Source organism: Triturus cristatus, chromosome 4_2, assembly GCF_964204655.1.
Source record: "Triturus cristatus chromosome 4_2, aTriCri1.1, whole genome shotgun sequence".
Classification (NCBI taxonomy): domain Eukaryota; kingdom Metazoa; phylum Chordata; class Amphibia; order Caudata; family Salamandridae; genus Triturus; species Triturus cristatus.
Window position 1 is genome coordinate 551,884,336 of NC_140586.1, and position 27,241 is coordinate 551,911,576.

Here is a 27,241-nt window from a genome sequence, read left to right on the forward strand (position 1 = left end):
TAAAAACTGCAAAAGAACAATATATGTAAATCCAACTGGGCTGACCTTCCATCACAAGGACAGGTTAGCAAATCATTTTTGGGAAGCCCATCGTAAAGGGAATGTAATTCATACGAAACCTCACTAAAATGAAACGGTGGTGAGAGCTTGTCACAAACACTAAATATGATTCTTCGACCTATGTAATGGGAGGGGACAAAAGGTACAGCTTTACTGAGGATTTTAGTCGTTTTAAGTCCTCTCTCTCACACACAACGTTCGCTAAAAAGACATAGTCAAACAAGTGGATGGGTGAGAATATAGCTCTTCCAAAGCTCCCAAAGTGCACTTCACATATTGCAACCAAGGAATCTAATGTACGTGGTCTAGGGATAGGCAGTCCCTGATGATGTTTTGGGTCAATTTGACAGTGTCCCTCCTCCAGATCGAGTGCCATGGGGGCTAACCGGATAACATCAGAAAGATATGGGGCACCAAGTTCAATATGGCAATTATAATGTGAGCAGCTGCGTGGAAGAGAGAGTAAGTAGCCTTTTATAAAAATCATCCTCTACTCTTTGTAGAGGATCTATTGCCTCCATCCCCCATACCCCTGCACCATACGTCGCAGTGGAAATGGTTTTTGCAGAGTACAACTTTTTTATTTCCTCAATAGGCTTGGACCCGAACTTCTTAATAAAACTGAAAATGACTGTTACACTTTTCTCCATAACTCTATTAGCAACCATATTAAAATCCACATTTGTAAAGCGCGAGCACCCGGTCTCTAGGCGATATTTAGACAGGAGTGCTTTTGATCGAAAAGAACCCCCAGGTAAGAGAAGGTGTCCACCACTTCCAGCCTGCGTGTCTCTATGTGAAATGCTGGAAATTTGTTAGGGCGTGCCCCTGCCACTAACACAACCAAATTTGCTTAATTAACATGGAGGTCCAGACTTTTCATAAATTTTGAGTAGCCCTCTATAGGTTTCTACAGGGCCCCTCCCCCCCAGTTCTTGCTATTAGCACCGCATCATCTGCGTAACACAGAATTGGGAGGGGGGCTGCATTTAAAACGGGCACATCTTTCGTAGACTCGTTCACGGCTGCCTGCACCCCATAGACTGAAAATAGAAAAGGGGCGAGGACGCAGCCCTGTCATACGCCCGCCCTGTTTAATCAAAAAAGGCCTCGTGCTCCCCTCATCCCTACCATTTTTTAATTAATTCTCTTTCTAGGAAAATTATTTTTAAAATGTTTGGATTCAAGACCTTGCCAAAAGAAAGGCCATCTGGTTTACCAAAGGAGTCTGTGTTTTGGAGTACCAAGCCAACATTCCAAAGCATGTAGCTTTTTTGGCAAGCATAATGCACACATTTTACCTTGATAAAAATATATAATAAACAATGACGTGCCTCTGCAAGGAAAGCAGAGGAATAACAAAGAAAATACATCTAAACTTTTCAGAAAAGCAAAACTAAAAATACATAAAGCGATCTTTAATCCTTTTGTGGGGAACAACCTTTACAACGCAACTTTTACAACGCACTACACTTACAACGCAATTTTTACAACGCAACATCCACTACAACGCATTCCATTACATCGCATGACACTACAACGCATTTTTAAAAACTACCTTTACAACGCATTCCATTACATAGCATACTATCTTTACAACGCATACCATTACAACGCATAATATTACACTACACTATCCAACACTTACCCTACTGTTGCACCCCCTGGAGTTAGAATAGTAATTTTTACCCCTATACTATCCAACACTTACCCTACTGTTGCACCCCCTGGAGATAGAATAGTAATGTTTACCCCTATACTATCCAACACTTACCCTACTGTTGCACCCCCTGGAGTTAGAATAGTAATTTTTACCCCTATACTATCCAACACTTTCCCTACTGTTGCACCCCCTGGAGTTAGAATAGTAATTTTTACCCCTATACTATCCAACACTTACCCTACTGTTGCACCCCCTGGAGTTAGAATAGTAATTTTTACCCCTATACTATCCAACACTTACCCTACTGTTGCACCCCCTGGAGTTAGAATAGTAATTTTTACCCCTATACTATCCAACACTTACCCTACTGTTGCACCCCCTGGAGTTAGAATAGTAATTTTTACCCCTATACTATCCAACACTTACCCTACTGTTGCACACCCTGGAGTTAGAATAGTAATTTTTACCCCTATACTATCCAACACTTACCCTACTGTTGCACCCCCTGGAGTTAGAATAGTAATTTTTACCCCTATACTATCCAATACTTACCTTAAATGCAATGTAATATTATGCGTTGTAATGGTATGCGTTGTAAAGGTAGTATGCGATGTAATGGAATGCGTTGTAAAGGTAGTTTTTAAAAATGCGTTGTAGTGTCATGCGATGTAATGGAATGCGTTGTAGTGGATGTTGCGTTGTAAAAATTGCGTTGTAAGTGCATGCGTTGTAAAAGTATGCGTTGTAACGTCATACATCCTCCTTTTGTATTTTGGTCTCAAACACATTCTAGGTTGCAAGCTTTCTGAACCCTTCTTCGAGTTGTTTTTATGCGACTAAAGCTGAGAACTCCTTTCATCAGTCTAAAAGCATTTTAAACTTTGGTAAGTAGTGGAGGGGTGGAGTATGGTTACTCTTTTAGTGTTGTCAGCTGTCGTCAAATCTTCTCGAAATCAGCCACTGTCTTGAGCTCAGCTTTTAAAGATCATGCATCCATTAGAAATAAAATATGTGCAGGTACAGTAAGGCAGAAAGTTGCAAATAGTGCACCTAGTGGGTTTTTGGAAGGCCCTTCTGGCCACTGGGCTACTGGGCATGGCTAGTGTAACCAACAACTTGATAGGCCACTCCATTCACATAATGTTTGTGGATAGCCAATAGTGTGTCCATTTCGCCTCATTAACTTGTATTGCAAGCAAACCAGAAGAAAGGGTGAAGATTTTATAATCTGAGGTCTATGAATTGAAAAGTAATTACATATTTTAAAATCATGTTGTCTGTTTGTATGTGTACTGTATTTGTGAGTTTCTAAGACTGCTAACAAAGGTGTTGTTACCAAGCAGTCCACCTCAGAGAATAAGTGGGAATTTAAATACGCATTTTTGTGATCAGGTGAGCTGTGGCCAAGTAGTGGCGGTGTAAGGCAGACAGGTCAATCATCTTTTAACAGACATTTGTACAAATGAGAGTCACTGAAAGGCCCGAAGAGGCATTTTACTTTGTTCAATCCAGAAACCATTCACTCTGGAACATTTTCCTCAACATGTATCTAAATAATATGTGGCACTAGAAGGCTGGCACAGGATATGACCTTACACTACAAGCAGTACCCACCATGATTTCCCAGTTCGCACACACGTGGTTAAGAAGTCTGGATTTGGTATACTAACACCATTTGTGTGGCATAAGGTGTGCCTGTGCACAACGTGGATGTGAGGTATCATTGTGGCAAGAGGTGGAATTTCCCCAAATAATGAAGGTCTGGAATCCCGCGGTTGTATCTCCCATTAAAGTTAGATAGAAGGGCTTCAATATTTCCTGCACTGGGATGCACCCAATATGATTGCTCAGACTCTGATCATATTTGAATATGAGGTGAGATGCTGAGTAATTCTGACTCACCAATGGTACACAAATAAAGCTCTGTGTTATTGGCACGAAAATTACATTTGAATGGTTCGAATGGAAATTTCCTGAATTGAGGTAGACAAAGAAGCCATTTAAGAATGGCATATGGTTGGTGGTAAAAGGGCACCTGCCGATCAGGACCACTTAAACTTCTGTCACTGGTAGAGAAATGCTGTAGGCCATGAGAAAGAACATATAGTATTGGCAAAAATCCAGTTCTACAAAGGCACCCAGATGCATTTTTGACAGGGATTTCATCTTTTAAAGTTAAGAAGGAGGCACGAAAAAGGCCACTGAAATTGTATTGTTGCTCTTAGGAAGGCAAGTAGTTATCAGTCAGATGGCAGCAGTGGGGCCTGATCTAAATAGCCAGTCGCAGGGGGAATATATATGACAATGATGGGCCAGACTAAAAGAAGATTTTGTGGGTTGGAAATTATTTAAAAAATATTTGACTCTCAACAGAGCATTTCCCTTCTCTCCCAGCCAGCCAGAAGAGGAACGCAAAATCAAAACAGAAATGTATATGCATGGACAATAATAGTATAAATGGTTCAGCTGATGTCATAACGCACCTCTAGGAGGTGGTCTTGATCTGCTCATGTCTGTTACATCATGAAAATAACAACACCTTCTTGAAGACAAGGTCACTGCTTCTGCACATGCACTGAATATTATTGATGAACGGTCGCACTCCATTGAAACGAATGGTTAATTCAATTGTGTTCGTGTTCTTACGTTATGGGTGCTATAGAGTATCACCCCCTGATCTTGGGGTGTTGAAGTATGAAGAAAAATAATCCTTGTAAACTTTGCAAGGATAAGCTCGTATGTAAGCACAGGCACTGCCATTACGACAAGCCCGCTGCCATTTTGTCTGTATTATTTGTAGTCACCACATTATATTTAATATTAGAAAAAATATATAACCATACTAAAACCGCCCTGAGGCTCTGTTAGCAAAGAACAACGGAATGAGGCGATAATGAATGAGGATGTAATTTAAATGTCAGGGTCCAGAAAGAGTTTTTTAAATGTTTATTACATAGTCACACAAGGCAGATCTGCCACAGTCCTTCCTGGAATCAGGAATTACTAAAGTCATGGATTAAATGGCAAATGTAGACGTATTGTCAGAGAGCTTTGAATAGACCCCACATGGATCACAGTAGCTTGGAAAACGAATTGAGATGGGCATCTATGCGGAGAGTGGTCGAATGCCCTTACTGGAAGACAGGGCATCCTCAAAAGCACCCACACACCTCTCACGGAAACCTCCGGTTTCAAGGTTTCAATGTTTTAAAAAACATGTTTAGCTCCAGACAAAGCCCTTGCATTTTGTAGACAGTTGGACAAAGTGAGGCACAATCGTGATAAAATTGGCTATTTCTGGCGTGGACTTTGGACCAGTACATCTTTTTATCCCAGTATGATATTTTGGCCAAGGATTGCCACGTGATCAATGACTAAACCTTTGCACAGGATGTTTTCCCGGTTTACCTTTTATACAGATTTGGCCAATTAGGTCATAAACTCTTTTTTATATGCTTTACTCTTTCACTTAGCGCCAGAATAGCGAGGATCCCTGTTCAAGCTTTATAAATGAAATGTCATTCATGGTGCAGCTTGAATGGGTTTACGCACCAAAAGAGGACACCCAAATCACATAGACTAGGCTGGAGGCAAGTTTGGCGAATTATTTGATATGTGGTGTCAGATACTGCGATTCTTTCATTAGAGTATGCAGTGGTGCAGCTAGGCCCTTTGCCACCTATGGAGGTCCCAGAGTTTCCCGCCCGCGGCGGCTGTAAGAACGGGAGGGGGAGTGCTGGGCATTCCAGTGCTTGCCGACCCGTGACGGCCGCAGTTAGGAGTGGGGGTGGGCCGCCACCAAAACTTGTGGGGACCGCCCACCCCCCTCTTCTATGACATTGAGAGTAGGTCATTTTGGAGACAAGACAAAATAAGGAATAAAAGATCAAAGTTTGGGCTTGACTAACATGTCAGGTGGTGCATCTCATGAGATTGTCTCTTTAGAACCCAATTCCGAATCCCTTGCTTTTAGCGTAATTGTGCTTCTTTGAGCTACTAGGAAAGCCATCGTAAGCGACAAATTGTGAATCACTAACACCTTGTCCAATTCTCACTACAGAATAGAAGCAGGAAGACTAATGTGTGCCAAAAATGTTTTTAAAGTACTTTAGCTAAGTGAACAAAGCGCTGCCTGTTGGCCTATTTATCCAGCACTAAATATTGCAGATGCAAAAATAAAGATCTGAAAACAGATAATGCGCGATTGTTATTTGAATTAAGCACAAGGAAGCGCACTCCATCACCAGACAATGGCACAATTGTTAAGCCTTGTGTCTGAGGGTTCTGCCTGTGTCACTTCTACCGAACTGACACAGGCAGGGTAAGAACAGTAGCTCACTGTGACTGCAACACACTCCATTAAGTGCAAAAGGAGCAGGGCCGCCTCCTAAAAGACGTCACCATTTAACAATTCTCTCAAACTCTGAAGAAGTTAGAATAGGTTTCTGAAAACCAGCTGTCATTCATGTTGTTATACATTTTTCTGGCAATCGTACCACTGCACGTATTGTGGAGAGACAATTAATAGTTTAAACCTGATATGTCCAACATATGTCCAGGAGGCCAGACCAGTTTCCTATTTTTAGGATGTCTATATTTATTTATATGTATTATTTCTATTTCGCTCCAAAAGTTGCCCACTGGCGGGAACACACACTGGCTGCTACAATTCCTCTCAGACCAACTCTCACATGCCGGATGTAGCCTGACGCGTTTCGGTGAAAATACCTTAATCATAGGCTGGTACACAGAGCTTTCGGCTTTTTTGGCACACCTTTTATTTTGAAATTCTGTCTTCCCATAGGACAATGGATTGCTCCAATGTATTATTTCTAATGTGCACGTTTGCCAAAGGACTTCTTGGCATTAGGAGTACTATAAAGAATCAAAAACCGACGACAGACTTAGCAAACCAGGAAAGTTTAAAGGTGCAGACAGAACTGATTAATATTGCTCGAGAGGTGGTGGAGAGCCAGAGAGTTCATATCCATATATGATACGTTACCATACAATGTAGGCAGTGGTCCTCCTGAAAATATGGGACGGTGCCCGCCCAGCATAAAAATGCTGCATTCTTAAATAGCATGCTGAGATAGTTTACAGAACGCTACAATACACACTAGAATTAAAAGTATGGTCTACTACACATCTGTATAAGAAATGTTTAATTGTTATTTATTTGTGTATTTTGTAAAGCGCAACAGCTGCCCCAACGGGGCGTCCCGGCGCTGATAAATCATGGAACTTAGAGGCTAGGCACCAATGGGGCATTATATGGGGAAGAGATGTGTTTTCAGGGACTTTCGGAATGCTAATTCGGTTTGGCAGGCTCGTAATGCAACCGGGAGGTTATTCCAACACCGAGTGGCACAGACCTCGAATGTTTTCCCTCCGGCGCGAGTACGTTTAAATCTAGGGGTTTCCAGCAGAAGTAGGGAATTTGAGCGTAATGTCCTGATGTTGACATACGGTCTCAGAGTGCTTCTCAGATGGGCCGAGCCTTTGCCCTTGGAGGCCCGGAAAGCCAAGGTCATGGCCTTAAAAATACATCTCTTGGAAATGGGGAGCCAGTGGAGTTTACGGAGGTGTGGGGAGATGTGATGTCTGGCAGGAATTCTCTCCACCAGCCGAGCAGCAGCATTCTGGACAGTCTGTAGCTTGTGGCATAGGCCTGCTGTGATGCCAAGGTATAGTGCGTTGGCGTAGTCCAGGTGAGATATTATCAGGGCTTGTACCACAGTCTTACGGCAGTCCATCGGTAGGTAGTTGGTGAGCCGTCTAATTGTCTTGATCTTAGCAAAACAGGATGCTGCTACTGTTTGAACCTGGGCGTTAAAACTGAGATGATTATCCCAGCGCACTCCCAGGTTTCTCACCGAGTCTTTAGGCGTGGGGGCATGGCTGAGATCATCCGGCCACCATAAATTAGAATCAAGAGGGGATGATGAGTTAAAAAACAGAATCTCTGTCTTTCCAGCGTTGAGTCGGAGGGAATTGGAGTCCATCCAGCTAGAGATGTCTCTTAGACAGTTTTTCAATGGGTCGAAGGCAGAGGCAGTGGGGGTATCAAAAGTGAAGAGTAACTGAATGTCATCAGCGTAGGAGGTGGATTTAATCCCAGTTTGCGCAATCAGTTTAGCCAAGGGGGAGAAGTAAACATTGAACAAGAGCGGGCTCAGGGAGGAGCCCTGTGGAACTCCCCATTTTAGTGGTCTAGCGGTGGAGGTGTAGGGAGGGGTGTATACCTGCTGAGTACGGTCACCCAGGTAGGAAGAGAGCCATCTCAACACTGTACCACCGAAACCCAGGTCTCTCAGCCTTCTCAGCAGGATCTTATGAGAGACGGTGTCAAATGCTGCTGAGAGATCCAGCAGCACTAACACCGCCCTCGATCCTCGATCCAGCGTCCATCTCACAGAGTCAGCCATTTCGACAAGGGCCGACTCCGTGCTGTGGCCCGATCGAAAGCCGTGCTGAGAGTCATGCAGGAGCCCATGGGATTCGATGTAGTTGGCAAGCTGGGCGTGCACCAGTTTTTCCAGAATCTTAGCTGGGGCAGGCAGGAGAGAGATGGGCCTGTAGTTACTAGGGTTATCTTGGTCAAGATCAGGTTTCTTAAGGATGGGGACTAGGGACGCATGCTTCCATTTTGCGGAAAAAATGCCCGTTCTCATGGATTTGTTCCAGATATGGTTAAGGAATGGATTGAGCAAGGGTGCCAGTTTTTTATAATGTTTGGCTGGCAAAGGGTCCTTGGGGGAGCCAGATTTACAGTTGAGCAATTCTACCAGTGTGTCAGCCTCAGAGATATCTGCAAATTCTAGCAATGAGGGTGACTGTAGCGGGTACGTGGTAGATTCCTCAACTGACCCTTCACTACTGGTGATGGGAAAAGAGGAGTAAATAGCCTGGATTTTTTCCTCAAAGAATTGTGAAAGTTTATCACACAGAGACTGGGAGGCTGGTTGAGTTCGAGTCAGAGCGCTGGGGTCCGTGAAGGATCTGACTATGTTGAAAATCTCCCTGGCGCCGTTACTGGCATGTTTAATTCTGGAAGCCAGGAAGTCCCTTTTATGATCCTCAATCATTCTGCGGTATTCTTTGAGAGCTGTTTTATAGGTGATTTTACTGTCGAGGGAATAGTTCTGCCTCCAGGAGCGTTCGAGGGCTTTGCATGATGCCTTTTTCTGGCGAAGCATGTCAGAGTACCAGGGTGCGGATGGTGTGGCCCTGTAGGTTTTGATGGGTTTGAGAGGGGCCATAGCCTCTAGGGCTTGGCCGATCCAGGCGTCGAAATGGTCAATACCACCATCCGGATCAGATGATGGGGAGGGTAGAAAATTATTTTGGTGTTCCTGGAGCGTTTCAAGAGTGATACGACTCCAGTTTCTGCCTAATACTTTGGGGGCGATGGTAGGTCTGATAGAGCGGGAGATGACGATCTCAAAAGGGATGAGAAAGTGGTCTGACCAGGTGACCGGGATGGGAGAGGCTACCAGAATGCTAGGTAGGTTGGAACAAATCAGGTCAAGGGTATGTCCCGCTTTGTGAGTGGGGGAATCTATTTTTTGCTCTAGATTGCAGGTCGCCAGTGTAGAAATAAAATTATTGCTGTGCGAACATGATTCATCGTTTACGTGAAGGTTAAAATCTCCTAAAGCAGTGAAGTTGGTGTAGCGAGTGCTAAGCTGAATGATGTAATCCGTCAAGGCCGGCAGGTAGGAGAGGTTGGAATGGGGAGGGCGGTAGATAAGTATTCCAGAGCAGGAGGTGGACGAGGAAAAATGGATAGTAAAAGGTAGACCCTCTATGCAGTCAATAGGGTCATATGTAGGGAAGGAAGCCGTCCATTTGGATTTATGGATTAAAGCAACTCCACCCCCCTGTTTACCGTTAGGTCTATTGGCGCAGGCGATGCTGTAGCCGTCCGGTAAGGCAAGAGTAATGGTGGGGTTAGTGGTCTCATTCAACCAGGTTTCAGTTAAGAAAAGCAGATCCCAGTTGTTGTCCTGGAGGGACTGCCAGATGTCGATAGCATGTTTGTTCAGAGACCTGCAGTTAATCAGTGCCGCTCTGAGGGCGAGAGAAGGGTCGGCTCCATGAGAGGAAGCAGAGCACCGAGCGAGGGCCGGGCCAAGAGTTGAGTCCAGAGAGGGTAGTGAGAACTGGCAGGTTTCACATACGTAAACGTGACTCTGGGCGTCCGGGATAGACCAGAGGCAGGTAGGGCAAGGAGAGGGTCTCAGAGACAGCAACATGGTCCGAGAATGGATTGTGGGGGTAGTGCTGGTGAATCGGGCAGGGTAACCGGCCCCGGTCGCGTCATGATCGCGGACGAGCGCAGACGAGCTTGCCTTAAGCGCGCCTGCGGCGCGCAATCGGCGCGCCCGCTGCGCTCGTCCGCTGCGCTTCCGGTAGATACACATGTATAAAGTGAGGGGGTGTGGCCTCGAAGTGGGCGTGTCCCTGTCGCAACGAGGACAATGGCGGGAGAAGTGGATCGGCGATTTCGGCCGTTTCTAGCGCTCGTTTTTAATGCAGAAGGGTGCCTGCACACTGTACTCGTGTGTCAGGAAGTGAAGGTGGGTGCAAGTTAAAAACACAGAAATGCAGTTTAAAATGAAGAGCTGCGCAAAATTCTAACTGCTCCCGGCTGTGCCTCAGGAGGTTCCGTAATTAATCTGCCGCGCTAGTGATCAGCGCGTTATTTGTAGGGCTTGCAGGGGGCGTGGCCTCGAAGTGGGCGTGTCCCTGTCGCAACGAGGACAATGGCGGGAGAAGTGGATCGGCGATTTCGGCCGTTTCTAGCGCTCGTTTTTAATGCAGAAGGGTGCCTGCACACTGTACTCGTGTGTCAGGAAGTGAAGGTGGGTGCAAGTTAAAAACACAGAAATGCAGTTTAAAATGAAGAGCTGCGCAAAATTCTAACTGCTCCCGGCTGTGCCTCAGGAGGTTCCGTAATTAATCTGCCGCGCTAGTGATCAGCGCGTTATTTGTAGGGCTTGCAGGGGGCGTGGACTCGAAGTTGGCGTGTCCCTGTCGCAACGAGGACAATGGCGGGAGAAGTGGATCGGCGATTTCGGCCGTTTCTAGCGCTCGTTTTTAATGCAGAAGGGTGCCTGCACACTGTACTCGTGTGTCAGGAAGTGAAGGTGGGTGCAAGTTAAAAACACAGAAATGCAGTTTAAAATGAAGAGCTGCGCAAAATTCTAACTGCTCCCGGCTGTGCCTCAGGAGGTTCCGTAATTAATCTGCCGCGCTAGTGATCAGCGCGTTATTTGTAGGGCTTGCAGGGGGCGTGGACTCGAAGTGGGCGTGTCCCTGTCGCAACGAGGACAATGGCGGGAGAAGTGGATCGGCGATTTCGGCCGTTTCTAGCGCTCGTTTTTAATGCAGAAGGGTGCCTGCACACTGTACTCGTGTGTCAGGAAGTGAAGGTGGGTGCAAGTTAAAAACACAGAAATGCAGTTTAAAATGAAGAGCTGCGCAAAATTCTAACTGCTCCCGGCTGTGCCTCAGGAGGTTCCGTAATTAATCTGCCGCGCTAGTGATCAGCGCGTTATTTGTAGGGCTTGCAGGGGGCGTGGCCTCGAAGTGGGCGTGTCCCTGTCGCAACGAGGACAATGGCGGGAGAAGTGGATCGGCGATTTCGGCCGTTTCTAGCGCTCGTTTTTAATGCAGAAGGGTGCCTGCACACTGTACTCGTGTGTCAGGAAGTGAAGGTGGGTGCAAGTTAAAAACACAGAAATGCAGTTTAAAATGAAGAGCTGCGCAAAATTCTAACTGCTCCCGGCTGTGCCTCAGGAGGTTCCGTAATTAATCTGCCGCGCTAGTGATCAGCGCGTTATTTGTAGGGCTTGCAGGGGGCGTGGCCTCGAAGTGGGCGTGTCCCTGTCGCAACGAGGACAATGGCGGGAGAAGTGGATCGGCGATTTCGGCCGTTTCTAGCGCTCGTTTTTAATGCAGAAGGGTGCCTGCACACTGTACTCGTGTGTCAGGAAGTGAAGGTGGGTGCAAGTTAAAAACACAGAAATGTAGTTTAAAATGAAGAGCTGCGCAAAATTCTAACTGCTCCCGGCTGTGCCTCAGGAGGTTCCGTAATTAATCACCATACCCAGAGACATTGGGATTTCACACTCCTGTTGCATGCCTAGGGCATATTTTCCCCTAAATGTCGCCCCTGAAATAGGGCATAATTTTAGTTCTCTACGTCAGAATCAACTGATATTCTGTCAATTTATTCATGCACATGGATCGAGGAAAGATTTTCAGGCACTAGTAGCTACTCCCGGATAAGGGGATAAGGGTGGACTTTACAATCATACCAAACACCAACGAGATCAATTGTTTGATAGTGAGCACAACTCAACCATTTTTTAGCACTTTCAGCCAGCTTGAATGAGTAACTCCATGTAAAGTATATATATTCACAGTTCTATGTTCAAAGAATTTATCCCCAGTATATTACACCCAAGGTGATGGGTCACTGTACTGCATGTTGTACAATAATATCGTATTCAATTTTCATCAACCTACCCCAATATTGCAAGGTAAGTATATAGCTACTTTTGGCTCCACTTATACTCGCTTAGCAAGGTAAGTGTAACTGAAGTTAAAAATAGTAACCATATACTTACCTTGAGATGCCATGGATACGATGGTACGGAAGGCCAATGCTGTTGACTGCTCTACAGTGACAAACACCCACACACAGGCCGAAAGGCACCATACCTTATTGGAGTCTTACGCACAGGAATAGGACAACAGATGCATGGTTCACACTGTCCAGGCTCAAGACACATAAGTTGGAAAGACTCTAGTAACAATAATATAGAGATACCCAACGGGGCCTAGGGCTTTTATTCTCAAATGGAGATCTTAGATGTATCCTTCATGCTCGCACTTTACAAGGGACATTGCCAGGCGTATTGTAACTTTGATAAACTGCAGGGGGCTATTTGAAGGCAGAGCCTGACGCTTTTTATAATGCTGACTGTACTCCTACAAAGAAACTTCAGACGCCTGGTCTTAAATTCCCTGCAAAATTAAACATGCATACTTTCCACTTCCCCTAAGAAGTAAAGCTTTAGCAACGAGAATACAAATAGACCTCAGCGGCATGTAATTTAACTACCTAGCCTTCTTCCTGTCAAATGACTAGAGTCTGAACTGTAGTCTTGATCACGTACGTTTATTATTGGACATTCATCCATCTTTCTCAACAAAGGAAATCCAACCAGGCACTCACGCAGGGCAAAAAACACAAGAAACGAAAATCGATTGACAATGTACTTAAATCACTCATATCACTCACTAAGAGCTCTTAAGAACGCGGTGAGGAGCACATGTAACTTACGTTGTGGGAATCCAGAGCGGTCTGTTGTAGTTGGTGCACCTACTTCAATAAAAAAAACACAAAATTAGTGCAATGCATCCCACTGCGACCCCTGCCAATGATCAAGAAATCACAAAGCCATTTGCATTCAAGTTTTTAAAGTGACTACTCTGTTATGGGCTGCTTCTGCATTGGTGAACACCTAAGTTCTGAGCAACACATGGCTACAATTTAAGACGTATTCTGAGTTTGTCAAAAACGTTATTTTGATGGTAAGGAGGACTCTTACTGAGCAAACTCTTTTGATTTGGTCTAAAGATTCCAGAAACTGTCGCACTTTTTCAGATCATCAGAGGCTGCTTTGGTTTCATTCCTCATGGAGTGTGGGAAAGAAAAAGGGGTGATTTTGAGCTAAAAATGCAGCCTGAATATGGCTGGGAAAACGGGTCCTGTAGGAATGCCATTTGTATTAGAGTGCTCTCTGGGGACGATTAGGGGGATTTACAAACAAGCACAAATGCAGAAGCTAAAACACCATTGTGCATGACGGCATATTTGGGAGTATGCTTATCATGGCGATACTGCAACCTCGCAAGCATGAGGCGTGGATCCGGTGACAGCAACGTTTAAGATGATGTAACTCCTTAAATTACTTTTGTTTTACAAGGTTTGGTTGTCAATGGAGGAGGAGCATTCTCAAGCCGATCCAAGTGGAATGTTTGATTTATCTAAAAATATTAGGAAGTCTGATCCTGTTTAAGGCAAGGGAAGCGCGGGGAATGAACTCTCTACGGTACACCTGATATCGAAAATATACTATTTGGCAAAGCAGTCAAGAACTGGGATGATGAAATTAAGCAATTACCTCCCGGACCCCTTCCTTATTCTTAGAGACAGATGGCAATCAGACATTGGGCAACTTGACGATGAGGACTGGCAGACGGCTCTGATGTCCCCCAGGGACGCGGCTATCAACCAACACTTCAAACTTATCCAGTTGAAGATGCTACATAGGACGTACCTCACAGGGGTGACATTGGCCAAGATAGGGACTCGACAGGATGCGCTTTGCCTTCGTGGCTGTAAATGTGTAGCCACCTTCTATCACATTCTATGGGACTGACCCTACGTACGATACATCTGGGAGCGGGCTACTGGCAAGATGCAAGACGCTCTGGGGAAATCAATTGTGCTGAAACCCCCATTAGGACTCCTGAACATTTGGGAACCGTCTGACATAGAACAACAATTCACCACCCTGGGATACACCCTAGTTAAAAGAGCCATAGCCATGAAATGGGGGGCCCCAGACAAGCCGTTGCTGATTGGTTGGGTGGCGGAAATGGACAAATGTATGGTAGCTGAAAAAGAGGTCTACAAAACCAGAGGATGCCCTAAGAAGTGGGATAAGAAGTGGGGGGCCTGGAATGCCTACCGGAGAGAAATATGTACTTCACCAACTGTTGAACTCGAAATGACACGACAGAGATTCCTGTAATTGTGATACCTGGTTGTAATGTTGTTTCTTCAGAGATATTTTCCTTTACATGACGGACGATATATCATGATATATGTGCATGACAAATGTTTCATTAATAAAATTTTATTTAAATAAAAAATAAAAAAAAAAGAACTGGGATGATGACCTATGAGGCAACCAAAGGATTGAAGTAGGATAGAGTCACACAGTCTCACTTAAAGACAATGATATTCCTGCAAAGATTCTAGCGTGCTCCTCCACACCCTGTAAGAAGCATGCAGACAGCACAGTGCTATCCCTAGACACATGGATCACAGATACCTCTTGTTCTAGCACGTAGCTGTGGACTGCAAGTTTACAGCATGGACAATGGGTAGCTAGATAGGTGGCAGGGGGAGAGATTAGGAAAAGAAGGGGGTCCGGAAAGCTACAGGGCCTGAACTAATTGTGAAAGTGGGAAAAGGGAAGGGATCATAAAACGCCTTGAATCTAATCCCGACCAATGATTGGAGGTAGAAGAGGTTGTGAAGAAAGCACCCTGTACCATAGCTTAGGAATCGGGCTTGGGCTCTGAGCGAGGGTTGCCCACATTGAGAGTGATCTGGAGGAAGATTACCTCCACGATCAACTGGAGGACTTGTATAAAGTCCTAGAGATGATATCTCACACCACCCACACTAAGTGACCGCCATCCCCCATGCGCTGGAGAAGATCCAACTGGACAGGATCATGCTACGTATGTGGTGGAAGCTAACCCACGTGAGCGGGAAAGCTGGCCATTTCCTTTAGATTTAATAAGGAAAAAACAAATGTATGTATGTGGGGGTACTTATATTGTACAAACCTACCTAGGAAACACCTAATCCCAAGAGACACAATGACTACTATCCCTTCTGTAGGGGATGAGGAGGGAATTTACATATAGACACAGATTAACCACTTAACTGCTGGTAGCTTACAGATGAGTTACAGGCATGAACAGGGAGAAAGCAGACTCACCACCAATGACGCAATGGCGACAAAGATTAATAACAATCGAAAAGATAACTTCTATTTGGGAGAAATATCTAACGTACATCAAAGAACGATTATTTCCCACATTGAAAAAGCATATGATGACCCTGTTAAGAACATTGTTACCGTGAAGCTGCTCTATAGGAAAGGCAACAGTGGGATGGGAGAGAGAGTGGAGCACAGTCCAGTGGCACACATATAGAAACTTCTAATTTCACAGGACCGGGGTTGAAGGCAAGGGGTTGGGGGGGAGGTTAATGGTGAGTAATAGACAGTGAGGTACCACACAAATCAGGGCACCCATACACAGCAGTGTCTACTGACTGCGTAAATACGATCTAAGTTGAGCGTCTTTATAAAAAGGCGCGTCTATTTAGCATACTGCATTGTTAATGCGATCTTTTGTCGTTTGTTTAAAGTATCTTTTCTGTCAGAGGATTTAGTTGCGCTATTTCTCTACAATTCCGCGAGGCGCACGCGGCCCTCGTTCCCGGTGATTACCTCACGTGCACGCAGACTTCCTTTCAGCTCGCGCTCATTACCCGAGCCCCCCTGGGGCAGTCCAGCGCGCATACTTTCGCCGGGCCCGGTCCGAGTCTGATTGCACACCAGGGACGCTGAGGGAATGCGAGCTCTTGGCTCTCCTCGAGGCCCTCCGAGGCGCTGAAGTGGTGCATTATGCTCAATTACCCTCCGGAGAAAACAGTCAACAATACCCAATCCTCATCTAGCCGACACCAGGTTACGGGGTCTCTGCCTTGTTAAGTGAAGCAGCCGCGAGTGAAACGGTCTCAATTAGTTGTTTCTTGAATTAGTCACTAGCGACACGAGGAGACACCGATAAGGAGAAAAATAAAGGTACCCAGACACATCACAAAAGACAAGAAATATCCTTCAGGTTCTATAAAACATGCAAAATGAGGAATGACTCTACTGGGGAAAGCACATGACCCCAGCAATGATGAAAGGTTGGAAAAAGCGCCAGAACATATTCTTATTCTTGACTGCCAATACCTATTAAGCTCAAAAACTGTCTGTGTGTCCTCCCGGGAAGCTGTCTCATCCCGGGCTGACACACACGACGGGAGGTGGGGGGGGGGGGGGGGGACGATCTGAAGACCTTTGAGTCCTACGGGCGTTGTGTGCCTGATTCTCTGCGACCACGACATTAGCTCGCCTTATCTCCTTATCCCCTGTATATCTTAAGGGTGAGTTTATCACTTCAGATAGGACATCTCAAAGTGCATTCTCTACTTATTTCACAAGAGGCATTTACTTTCCCCAACTGACCCTACCCCTACAGTGGGATGAGACAACAAAGGGAGAAACCCCGCCACATCCTAATTTGCCTATCATTTTTGGCCCCCGCAGGGACTAGTATTGGTTCTTTACTCCTGCTACTCGTTATGTGGTCACAGCAGGCAGTGGCGTAAGACCCGAAGTCCTCGTAGTTCTTGGCTCTTTGCTCAGAGTGATGATGATCAGCGTTCATGCTGCCTTTAATGGCGTCAGGCTGGCTCTGGCTGGACCTTCCAGCGGAACAACAACGTGGGCCCTTACATTATGTTGAAGCAAGGGACTTTAATCAGTGATATCTGCCATCCCTGGTTCTTTCAACACAACAAAAACACCATGTAGGGACTATGCTCAGTTGACCTTAGGTGTACTACGTGAGGACACAAGGCAGCGAGTGTACACTGAAAGACAATGAGTTGGCCTGCACCATCTGGGCAGATCTGTGTAGCTAGCACTATGGTGATATGGGAATTGTTCAAAGGTCTTGGACATCATTAAAAAAAAAAAAAAAGAAATTAGGTATGACATGGCCTTTGGTGGTCTGGGCATATCACCCGTGTGTACAGGAGTTCTAGTGTTAACCTTGGGGCATGTCCATGTCAGGGACTGGAAAGTGGATCATGGGCTAAAGAGCTTTCTGCTCAGGTATTCCATGAGGGGCAGACTCTCTGGAGGGATCGGAGCGAATTTCTTCAAAGTCCTTAAAAAAAGGCACAAACAGTCGCTGAAAGATAAATCTATATCTTTTGACAAAGGAAAGTGATCCTATCCAATACATCAGCCCTCCACTGTATTAAGAATGATTCCAGGTCGCACAGTTAAGGGCATGCAGGAAAAGCATCCCTCTAAATACCCCACCAATTCTCCTCAGCACGTCCCCTTGCTAGCATTGGCCATTTGGGGGAGAAGGGTGACTGATGTATTCCCAAGAGGCCTGGAGAGGCTCAGTTAGAGACAGATGTGTGTCAGAAATTATCAAGAAAAATAATTCTACTGGGATAATGCCACTGATGCCCAACTTTGGCTTGACCACTTGCTGATTTCATGACCTGCCAGGAAGGTGCTGAACATGGCATTTATGCTCAAAATGATTCAGAGCAGTGTGGTGGCACCAGTTCCAGGCAGAGAAGAGTGTCTAGAAGTCTATGAAAGTGTCTTTTTCGTCCCCAAAAACTCGGACTTCTTTTGCCTAACCATAAACCTAAAGGGGATCAACCGATTAATACAGACAAAATATTTGAAGATGGCGATGCAATAACTAATCATTTCCATTGTCAATCATTGATGTTCACCAATCTCCAGAATCCCTGTCTCATGCCCAGAGACCGTGGGTCACTAGGAATGTATGCAGTGTTTAGTGCTAGGAACTCACTGGCACTTATGACTCATCCCATTTGGCCTCATATCCGCAACCACGTTCTTTACCAGGTTTCTGACTCCCTATGTGGGGATGCAACAAGAGAGAGCAATGATGTTGCATTCATATGTGGATAATTTGCTAATTCATGCACCTGAGCAGAAAAAGGTGAAAGAAACCACAGAACGGATGCCCATGGTTCAGCACCATCGTGGATTTCTCCAGGATATCCACCAGTCTCAGCCTGCACCTTCTCAGGACCTGCAGCTCATAGGTCTTTCTGCCAGATCCCCATTACTCCAGGTTACGTAAGAAGGTCTCCAGATTGCCCTCAGAGGGTGCACCCTAAACGAGGAACTGACTAGGTGAATGGCAGCATGGTATTCCATATGATTGGTCCTCTCAACAGACTTCAATTAAAGTGTTTGCCTCATAATTTTGTCACTCTGTAAGTGGAGTGTGTCTTCATGATGCCACGGCTGCATCTGGGTCCATGGTTTATTATCTTGCACAGTTTTGAAATCTATGGTGCTAAACTTTGGTGATATATTTCTCATCTCCTGGTGGTAAAATGATGGCTTTTGTTTCTAAGCCTCATTAGAGTACTCAGTTTTCCTGTTTCAGTGGTCACCATGACAGAAGCGAGGAGGGTCGGCTGGGGAGTAACATTGGGTGCCCCATTCACTGCGATCTGTGGTAGTTAATATAACAGCTCATGCCTCCATGTGGAAAGAACTGAAGGCCATACACAGGGCACTACAAGTGTTTGCTAGAGTTATCAGTAGCAAGACAGACGTAAATCAGATAAACAATATGTCATAATATGTTATATGTTTTTTATAGAGCACACTACCACCAAGGCATTCTGCCACTGGAAGCTGTCATCAAACAAAACACAAGCTGCATATCCTGTTTTTGAGCCATCGAAAACAGCCATGTTTAAGGAACTTTCTAAAATATCATGGACATATTGTCTTTGAACAGGCAGATCATGGAATTGTCTGAGGGCCTGGCCTTCATGATCTTTTAGATCAGTTTCTGTGCCGCAGCTCACCATCTGGCGCTCTCCACAGTCCACACTAAAGGTGTGGACACTGTGAGGATGAATCACTTTATCAGGATATTTCCATCATCACATAATCTGTGCCTAGACTCAGCCATCATCTTAGCAATATGCATGAGGGTTCTGTGTTTGAAGGTGGACCTCTTTGCAAGCCAGTGCAATCTTCTTATTCTATGCATTCTATATTGATTCTCAGGGGAGGAGGCTGGAGGCGGATGCTCCACTACGGTTGTACGTACTGAAAAACAATGTTCACAAGGAACTCATTTGGAATTCATTTCCTATCACAAACAACATCAATGGTTGTCTTTGAATGAATCTTTCACCAAGTTAACATAAAGTTAACAAATCATACAGTAAGCCTACACACAGAAATTATTTTACAAAGCCTCAGCCGAGGTCTTTTATTGGACTAGAAAATTGTCAAAACACATATAAAAACATATCATATGTACAATATTCCTCTCTTATTCTATTATATTTACAGTGCAAAGTGACCCCAGTGAAACCATAACCATACAGACACCAATATACAAAATACTTTGTAAAAATACCAAAAGAAGGTTATTGGAATTTTTTTTAAACAAGGACAGTTTTGTAAATGTTATAATGATACAGTCAGAGCTGTCTCTTATTGTGTTTGTCGACGACGTTTCGACCCACTTCTAGATGCCGGGTCTCATCAGGACTGTTAATATGGGGACTGGTGAAGGAAAAAAGAGAAGGAAGTGTATGACTATTTTGGGACAGAATAAAAATATTTTCAATTAAGCACTATGAGTGTTTTATGTATAGTTGTAGGCTTACCTAGTTTATGGCATACACATGTCCATGTTGGATCCGGTATGCAAATTAAATAATAGTATCCGCACCTATAGATAATGAATATATATTTATTATAGGTCAGTGTTCACAAAGAAATTTAGACAATTTCTTATCAGTACACCACAAAGTGCAATAGTCAAATATACTCACTTAACCAATAGAGCATCTATTTATAGCTTCCACTGATATGGATGAATTGGTCGGAGTTGGACAGAATTCCTATTGTATGAGGAATAGGGATAGTTAATTAAGGTTAAATGATCTTTCACATTAGCACCATGGTGTCACATATCCCGGTAAAACACTTACTTGGCATTCTATATTATGGGTATCCCTTATTTTCGTGAAGCCCCATCATTCTAAGGTAATGCGACCTGTTCTTTTGGCGCTTTAACTGTGATGTGTAAAAAGCAAAATCATTATGATGTTCTATACATCATCTTCACAACCTTTTGCCTCTGCCACTCGATTGCAAATACTCACATTACTGCTGAGTTGTAATGTTGCAGCAAAAGGGGGTTCCGTGATAATAATGGCAGATAAATTGCACCTTCAACACGCTGTTAGTTCGTGTCTTGCCTGCAACGGACCGAATCACGCTGGCTCCTAGACTCGCGTACCCGCTCTCTTTTTATGTCCGATTCAATAAAGGAATTGATGGCGGCCATCTTGTAATGGCTAAAATAGCGCGAAGGCTTTTCGCGATATGGTTCCAATAACCCATCCTTGCAGTCTAATAGATATTATGCCTCAGTGTTAAATAATCCATGACAATCACTATCACTGCATATATAATCGAAAAAGAAGCTCCATCTCGTTAGATTACGAAGGAGTAGCCATCTTAGACTGGGATTATCTCCTAGCCAGCTTGCCACTTTCAATGCAGTGATAAGAACCCTTATGGGTTATTAAGCGTTGATTGCCTACTAGATCGTGAGGATGGGGTATTGAAATCATATCGTGAAGAGTCTTTGGACTACTTTATCCATTACAAGATGGCTGCAACCATTTTCCTTGCCGAAACGGACATGAAAGTGACAAGCTGGCTATGAGATAATCCCAATCTAAAATGGCTACTCCCTCGTAACCTAACTCCTAATTTCTGATTTAACATATGCAGTGATAGTGATTGTCATGGACATGAAAGTGGCAAGCTGGCTAGGAGATAATCCCAGTCTAAGATGGCTACTCCTTCGTAATCTAACGAGATGGAGCTTCTTTTTCGATTATATATGCAGTGATAGTGATTGTCATGGATTATTTAACACTGAGGCATAATATCTATTAGACTGCAAGGATGGGTTATTGGAACCATATCGCGAAAAGCCTTCGCGCTATTTTAGCCATTACAAGATGGCCGCCATCAATTCCTTTATTGAATCGGACATAAAAAGAGAGCGGGTACGCGCTCTGCGAGTCTAGGAGCCAGCGTGATTCGGTCCGTTGCAGGCAAGACACGAACTAACAGCGTGTTGAAGGTGCAATTTATCTGCCATTATTATCACGGAACCCCCTTTTGCTGCAACATTACAACTCAGCAGTAATGTGAGTATTTGCAATCGAGTGGCAGAGGCAAAAGGTTGTGAAGATGATGTATAGAACATCATAATGATTTTGCTTTTTACACATCACAGTTAAAGCGCCAAAAGAACAGGTCGCATTACCTTAGAATGATGGGGCTTCACGAAAATAAGGGATACCCATAATATAGAATGCCAAGTAAGTGTTTTACCGGGATATGTGACACCATGGTGCTAATGTGAAAGATCATTTAACCTTAATTAACTATCCCTATTCCTCATACAATAGGAATTCTGTCCAACTCCGACCAATTCATCCATATCAGTGGAAGCTATAAATAGATGCTCTATTGGTTAAGTGAGTATATTTGACTATTGCACTTTGTGGTGTACTGATAAGAAATTGTCTAAATTTCTTTGTGAACACTGACCTATAATAAATATATATTCATTATCTATAGGTGCGGATACTATTATTTAATTTGCATACCGGATCCAACATGGACATGTGTATGCCATAAACTAGGTAAGCCTACAACTATACATAAAACACTCATAGTGCTTAATTGAAAATATTTTTATTCTGTCCCAAAATAGTCATACACTTCCTTCTCTTTTTTCCTTCACCAGTCCCCATATTAACAGTCCTGATGAGACCCGGCATCTAGAAGTGGGTCGAAACGTCGTCGACAAACACAATAAGAGACAGCTCTGACTGTATCATTATAACATTTACAAAACTGTCCTTGTTTAAAAAAAATTCCAATAACCTTCTTTTGGTATTTTTACAAAGTATTTTGTATATTGGTGTCTGTATGGTTATGGTTTCACTGGGGTCACTTTGCACTGTAAATATAATAGAATAAGAGAGGAATATTGTACATATGATATGTTTTTATATGTGTTTTGACAATTTTCTAGTCCAATAAAAGACCTCGGCTGAGGCTTTGTAAAATAATTTCTGTGTGTAGGCTTACTGTATGATTTGTTAACTTTATGTTAACTTGGTGAAAGATTCATTCAAAGACAACCATTGATGTTGTTTGTGATAGGAAATGAATTCCAAATGAGTTCCTTGTGAACATTGTTTTTCAGTACGTTGTACTTACCCGGTTCGCAGGGACATTAGGGTTGCTCTTGTGATTTTGAATACCACTACGGTTGTAGTCAGACCAGTTTTTCCATCTCACTGATTTCAAGGTTAATGACCAACTCCACAGGGTAGGCGTTAGGTCAAAGGGACACTTCCCTTCTAGACACTCATGGGTTGGTTCCTGTTGTTGCATTAAGCAGCCTTCTCTCCAGAGTGGATACTACCTCTAAACCTTACTCCTGTTGTCGGTTTAGGCTATCAATGTACATGGTAAAAGGAATGGACTCCAGAGGCTGGGCCTTTCTGGGGAGTGGCTTCTTCTATTGGATATTCTTAAATCCCCACTGGGCATGCTTCCAGGCTTCGTGTCAGGGCCAGTTGTAAATCTTATTTCATGCTCCAGTTTTAGAAGGGTGGCATGGGTATGAGCCACACTGTAGCCACCCTGAAGATTAAGGGAAAGAACATAAGGGAACTCGTAGGTGGCCCAGGAGTGGTGGTGGGTTTGAGTAGTCATCTACAACTCTGATCCGGGCTTCCACCAGAGATCTGACCAGAGTGGTGTCTTCCCCTTAGGACTTATTATTTGTCGGAATTTCTATCAAGGTCCTCAATTATGATTTGCTCTCTCTTAGGGATCGCATCGGCTAGCTTTCTAGAGGAGTTGGGCGTTTGCACTGGGTGGCCCCCATACCTAAGGGTATTTCGTCAAGGACTTCTGTTGTGGCTGTGGCCAGCTATCTCTCCCAAAAAGAGATCTGCCTTTTGCTCTGAGCAGGAAATAATAATGCTATGCTTTTGATAGGGTTCTAAGCTACAGGAGGATGTTCAGCTCCATTTGGATGTAACATATGCAGAGGAAACTTTCCTTCAATGTTCCATAGGCTGCATGGGACCAATCAGGAAGATCCACACACACTTGGGAATCATCAGAGCCTGAGGCAGGTAGGTGCACTACCACTGACTCTTCATTTCATGTTGGTGTTTCCCCATCAACTGGATGCTGGAGATGGGATGTGGACTTGAAACACCTGTAGTCTCTTCTGTCCTGCAAACAGAGTGTCAGTGGTTTTCCAGTGCCAAGTGTATTAAAACACATATGTTGGCGTACAAACGGTCAGCAAAGTGTTCCGGTGTGGATAAAAACTTTGAGATTCAGCCAGTAAGTGGGCAGTGCCATGCATGTCAAAACAGCAGACTCAACTGAGAGTTGTGAATCCTTAAAGAGTACAAAAACAAAAACAAAAAAGAGACAAAAAGTCAGCGTGGAACCACCTTAGTCTTGTAAAACTTAACAATATGATCAAGATTACTGGTCAGCTCCCAAGCAGTCTATACACCACATAATCGAAGAGGCAATTATTACTGAATTAAGAATGTCAGGGCTCTCCAATTGCTTTCCTGCACCCTCCTCTGCCTAATGTAGTCTGCTCCAGACCTCATCTAGGCGCTGTAGGCTGGGCTGTCATTGGTCAGTTTGAGAGATGAACTCACTGCAGCCAGCGTGACTGATCTGTGATTATGTTCTAAATGGTTTCATATTTTCCTCTCTGGATAGGGTGTGTGTGTATTTGTTTAATTTCACACTGAGGATTTGCTTTTAATATGTTCATATAAAACGGGCCAATCATTGAAAAGTTTCACCACTTTGGATTTTTAATGAATTCAATAATTATCAAAGAATACGCCTCTGTAATTTTCACCTAATATAGGAGACATGGGATATGTGAATACTTTCGTATTAAGGCATGTAGGAGGTGTCGCGCGGTGGAAGTTTATTTTTGAGTCAATTTCATATCGAAGAAATCAAAGAATAGATGACATCTCAGAGCTGTAAACGTTAGCTTTCAGGGATCCTGTTTCATTTGTTGTGCATCTGTGCAGGCAGCTCAGGGTGACTATAACAAAGTGCAGCAGGTCGGATTTATCATGGCAGGGTGCCACCATTGTCAGGATATGTTGATAAAGCCCCATTGTGTGCTGTGCCTGAAACCGCACAATACTCTGGGAAGTGGTCCAAGAAATGTCCTGCATCGAGGCTTGCTTACAGATATTCCATTATATTTATTTTTAGTGAAACGGGCCCCGAATTGTTATGGAAATACTTTTGAGGAATGCTATGCTGATGATAGTCCCTGGAAATAACTGTAAATTGCATTTGGCAGCAGAATAACCTGTATCATTTATCTACAGGACATCTGCAGGAGTAGCCTTGGTTTTTACTTAATTCAAGTCAATTAATTGCCATAGCTAGATTTTGTTTACACTAACAGTATTTCCGTGGGGGGCCCGTGGGGTGGGTTGCTGAAGAATGTAGCTTTTTTTTAATTGTTTAAATGTGTGCCTCCACTGAGTTAATCAAAAACAGTTGCTGGTGAGATCCCTCAGCAAAGTTCCAGACTGCCCAAGTATACAAAATATAGGGGCTGCATGACTGTGGTTGAACAATTTCTAGTCCTGGCTGTTTTTCCAGTTTTGGCAGAATTCTGTAGATTTTTTCTTTTTTACTTTGATGTGATTACAGCATAACAAGCTGATAATGAGGCCAAAGCCAGGTAAGACTGGTCCATATATCCCACCATGAATTCAAGAGACTGAGGCGTGTGTGAGAGACTGCACGATACACTCAGTGCTTGATTTGAGGCGATGGTTGCAGGTGTGCCGCACCGGCACTATTTATTGGGGACTGAGATGTATTTGAAAAATCTTGACCCGGAACAAAAAAGAGAAAAGCGGAAGAGGGGGAAAAAGGAAGAAAAAGGCAGAAAACCAGCAGCAAATTTAGAAAGGAGGAATGAAAACTAACCTAAGCGAGAGAGATATTGTGGCAGGGAGAGTATAGTGATGGATTAAAGAGGCATGTGGTGAAATAAATTCTAGGCTGTCTTGGTATTCAGCAACCACAACATTCGACAACTACACCAGCAGGCTCCTTAGAAAAATGTAGGTCCAGCACTTGTTCTTTTACAAATTAAGCACTGGAACTTTAGCCCTCCTAGAAAAATGAGTCGCTTCAGACATGGACTTTCTTTCCCTGCTGCAAGTTCTCAAGTAATACGTGCATTAGAATGGCTCTCTACTCTATTTGAATTTCTTATCCTATTTTGAGTACTTACATTTCGTGGATTTAGCCTCGAAAGGTAGAGGAGTGGTTTACATAGGAAGCAGGGATTATGTCAAAAGGCATAAAGGTGTGAACACACACCGTATTAGGGTGATAGAGGTGCAGGTGGCTACGCCCAGCCCAAGATAGATTAAATTAAGAATACATATCTGGATGGGAGACTTAGTGGGAGTAGAGTCATGTGCTGGATTGTGTTAAACTAACTGGGTTGTTATTCGGGTGAAGGGAGATCACATTCTACTCGAGTCTCTTCAGCTGGGGTAATAGAGAATGTTCAGATTATTTTACTTTCAAGAATTCGCTATGGATAATATTTGGTGAGAACCAGACACAGAATATATTAGGTGCAATGACATTAGTTTATAGCCTGTTGCAACAGGGCATGGGGCTGTCTGAAAGTGACAGGAATAAGTAGGTGAGTCATGACGTTTAGAGAGAGCCCGAATGCCCTGCCGAAAGATTTGTTATTGGTCAGTGTAGTTTCTTCGTGTCGTCAGGGGAACCCAGTTGCTATGTGCATACAGGAAATAGCTTGCCAGAAAAAGCTGCATTCTGATCTTTCCAGTGGTATTTATGCCATTTCTAGGATTCATCTGGGAACCTAGTTAGCTATACCCTATAGGCCAGGAGGGTTTGCAGAAGCGGTCATGTGCGGAGAGCATGATGTGATGTGATGGGGCAGGACTAAGTACCACAGCTGGTGTAGAAAGAGTAAAAAAAGGTACAGATTGTGACAACAACTGGCTATGGTACTGGGGTATCCAACGTCTGGGGATGCCCAATCCAAAAATTATATAGTACCAACACTCTGCAGCTCGGGCTACTCAGACAATTTACCTTCAAAAGGATTAGAGTTGTAGCGGGAGGGCTACCATATCACATTAGAGCCTTTCCATTTAAGAAAATACACATTGCGTATACATTTTGACTGTTAAAAAATCTATTCGAAGAAGCATTTACTGGCACATGCATCAAGGTAGGATTTTGCGAGACCTTAATAGCGAATATTAAGGAATCGCAATTAAGGACTCGCAAAAACCTATGCATATGGAATCACTAATTAAGTAGCGATTCCTAAACATTCCTTAATTGCGACTCGCAAATTTCGAGTCGCAATTAAGGAATGGTTTCCGATTCATTCCTATGGGTCTATGGGAAAAGCATGTGCAATTTGCGAGTACCAATTAGGTACTTGCACATTGCGCATGCAATTTCAAGGGTGTCAAAAGGACACCCTGTTGCACCCCTGAAATTGCAATGTGCACCCATGTTGCCCACACATATACCCCAAAGGCATGTGTGTGTGTGTAACATGAAACTTTGAAAAATGCACTTTAGTGCATTTTTCAAAGTTTTTGCAAATTACCGACCAGTTTTATTTTTCAGTAATTTGCAAGCCCAACTAGCTAAA

General features: G+C 43.9%; 1 protein-coding gene across 2 annotated transcripts in view; it reads right to left on the reverse strand.

Moving 5' to 3' along the window:
- The window catches only part of TGFBR3 (transforming growth factor beta receptor 3), a 339,353-nt gene that overhangs the window by 46,668 nt on the left and 265,444 nt on the right, over positions 1 to 27,241 (reverse strand). The window contains exon 14 of one of the 2 annotated variants that reach the window (XM_085602172.1): positions 13,080 to 13,121. In XM_085602172.1, coding sequence (XP_085458298.1) covers positions 13,080 to 13,121 — 42 coding nt within the window. The remainder of the gene's footprint in view (positions 1 to 13,079; positions 13,122 to 27,241) is intronic. The other variant, XM_085602173.1, reaches the window with a different exon arrangement.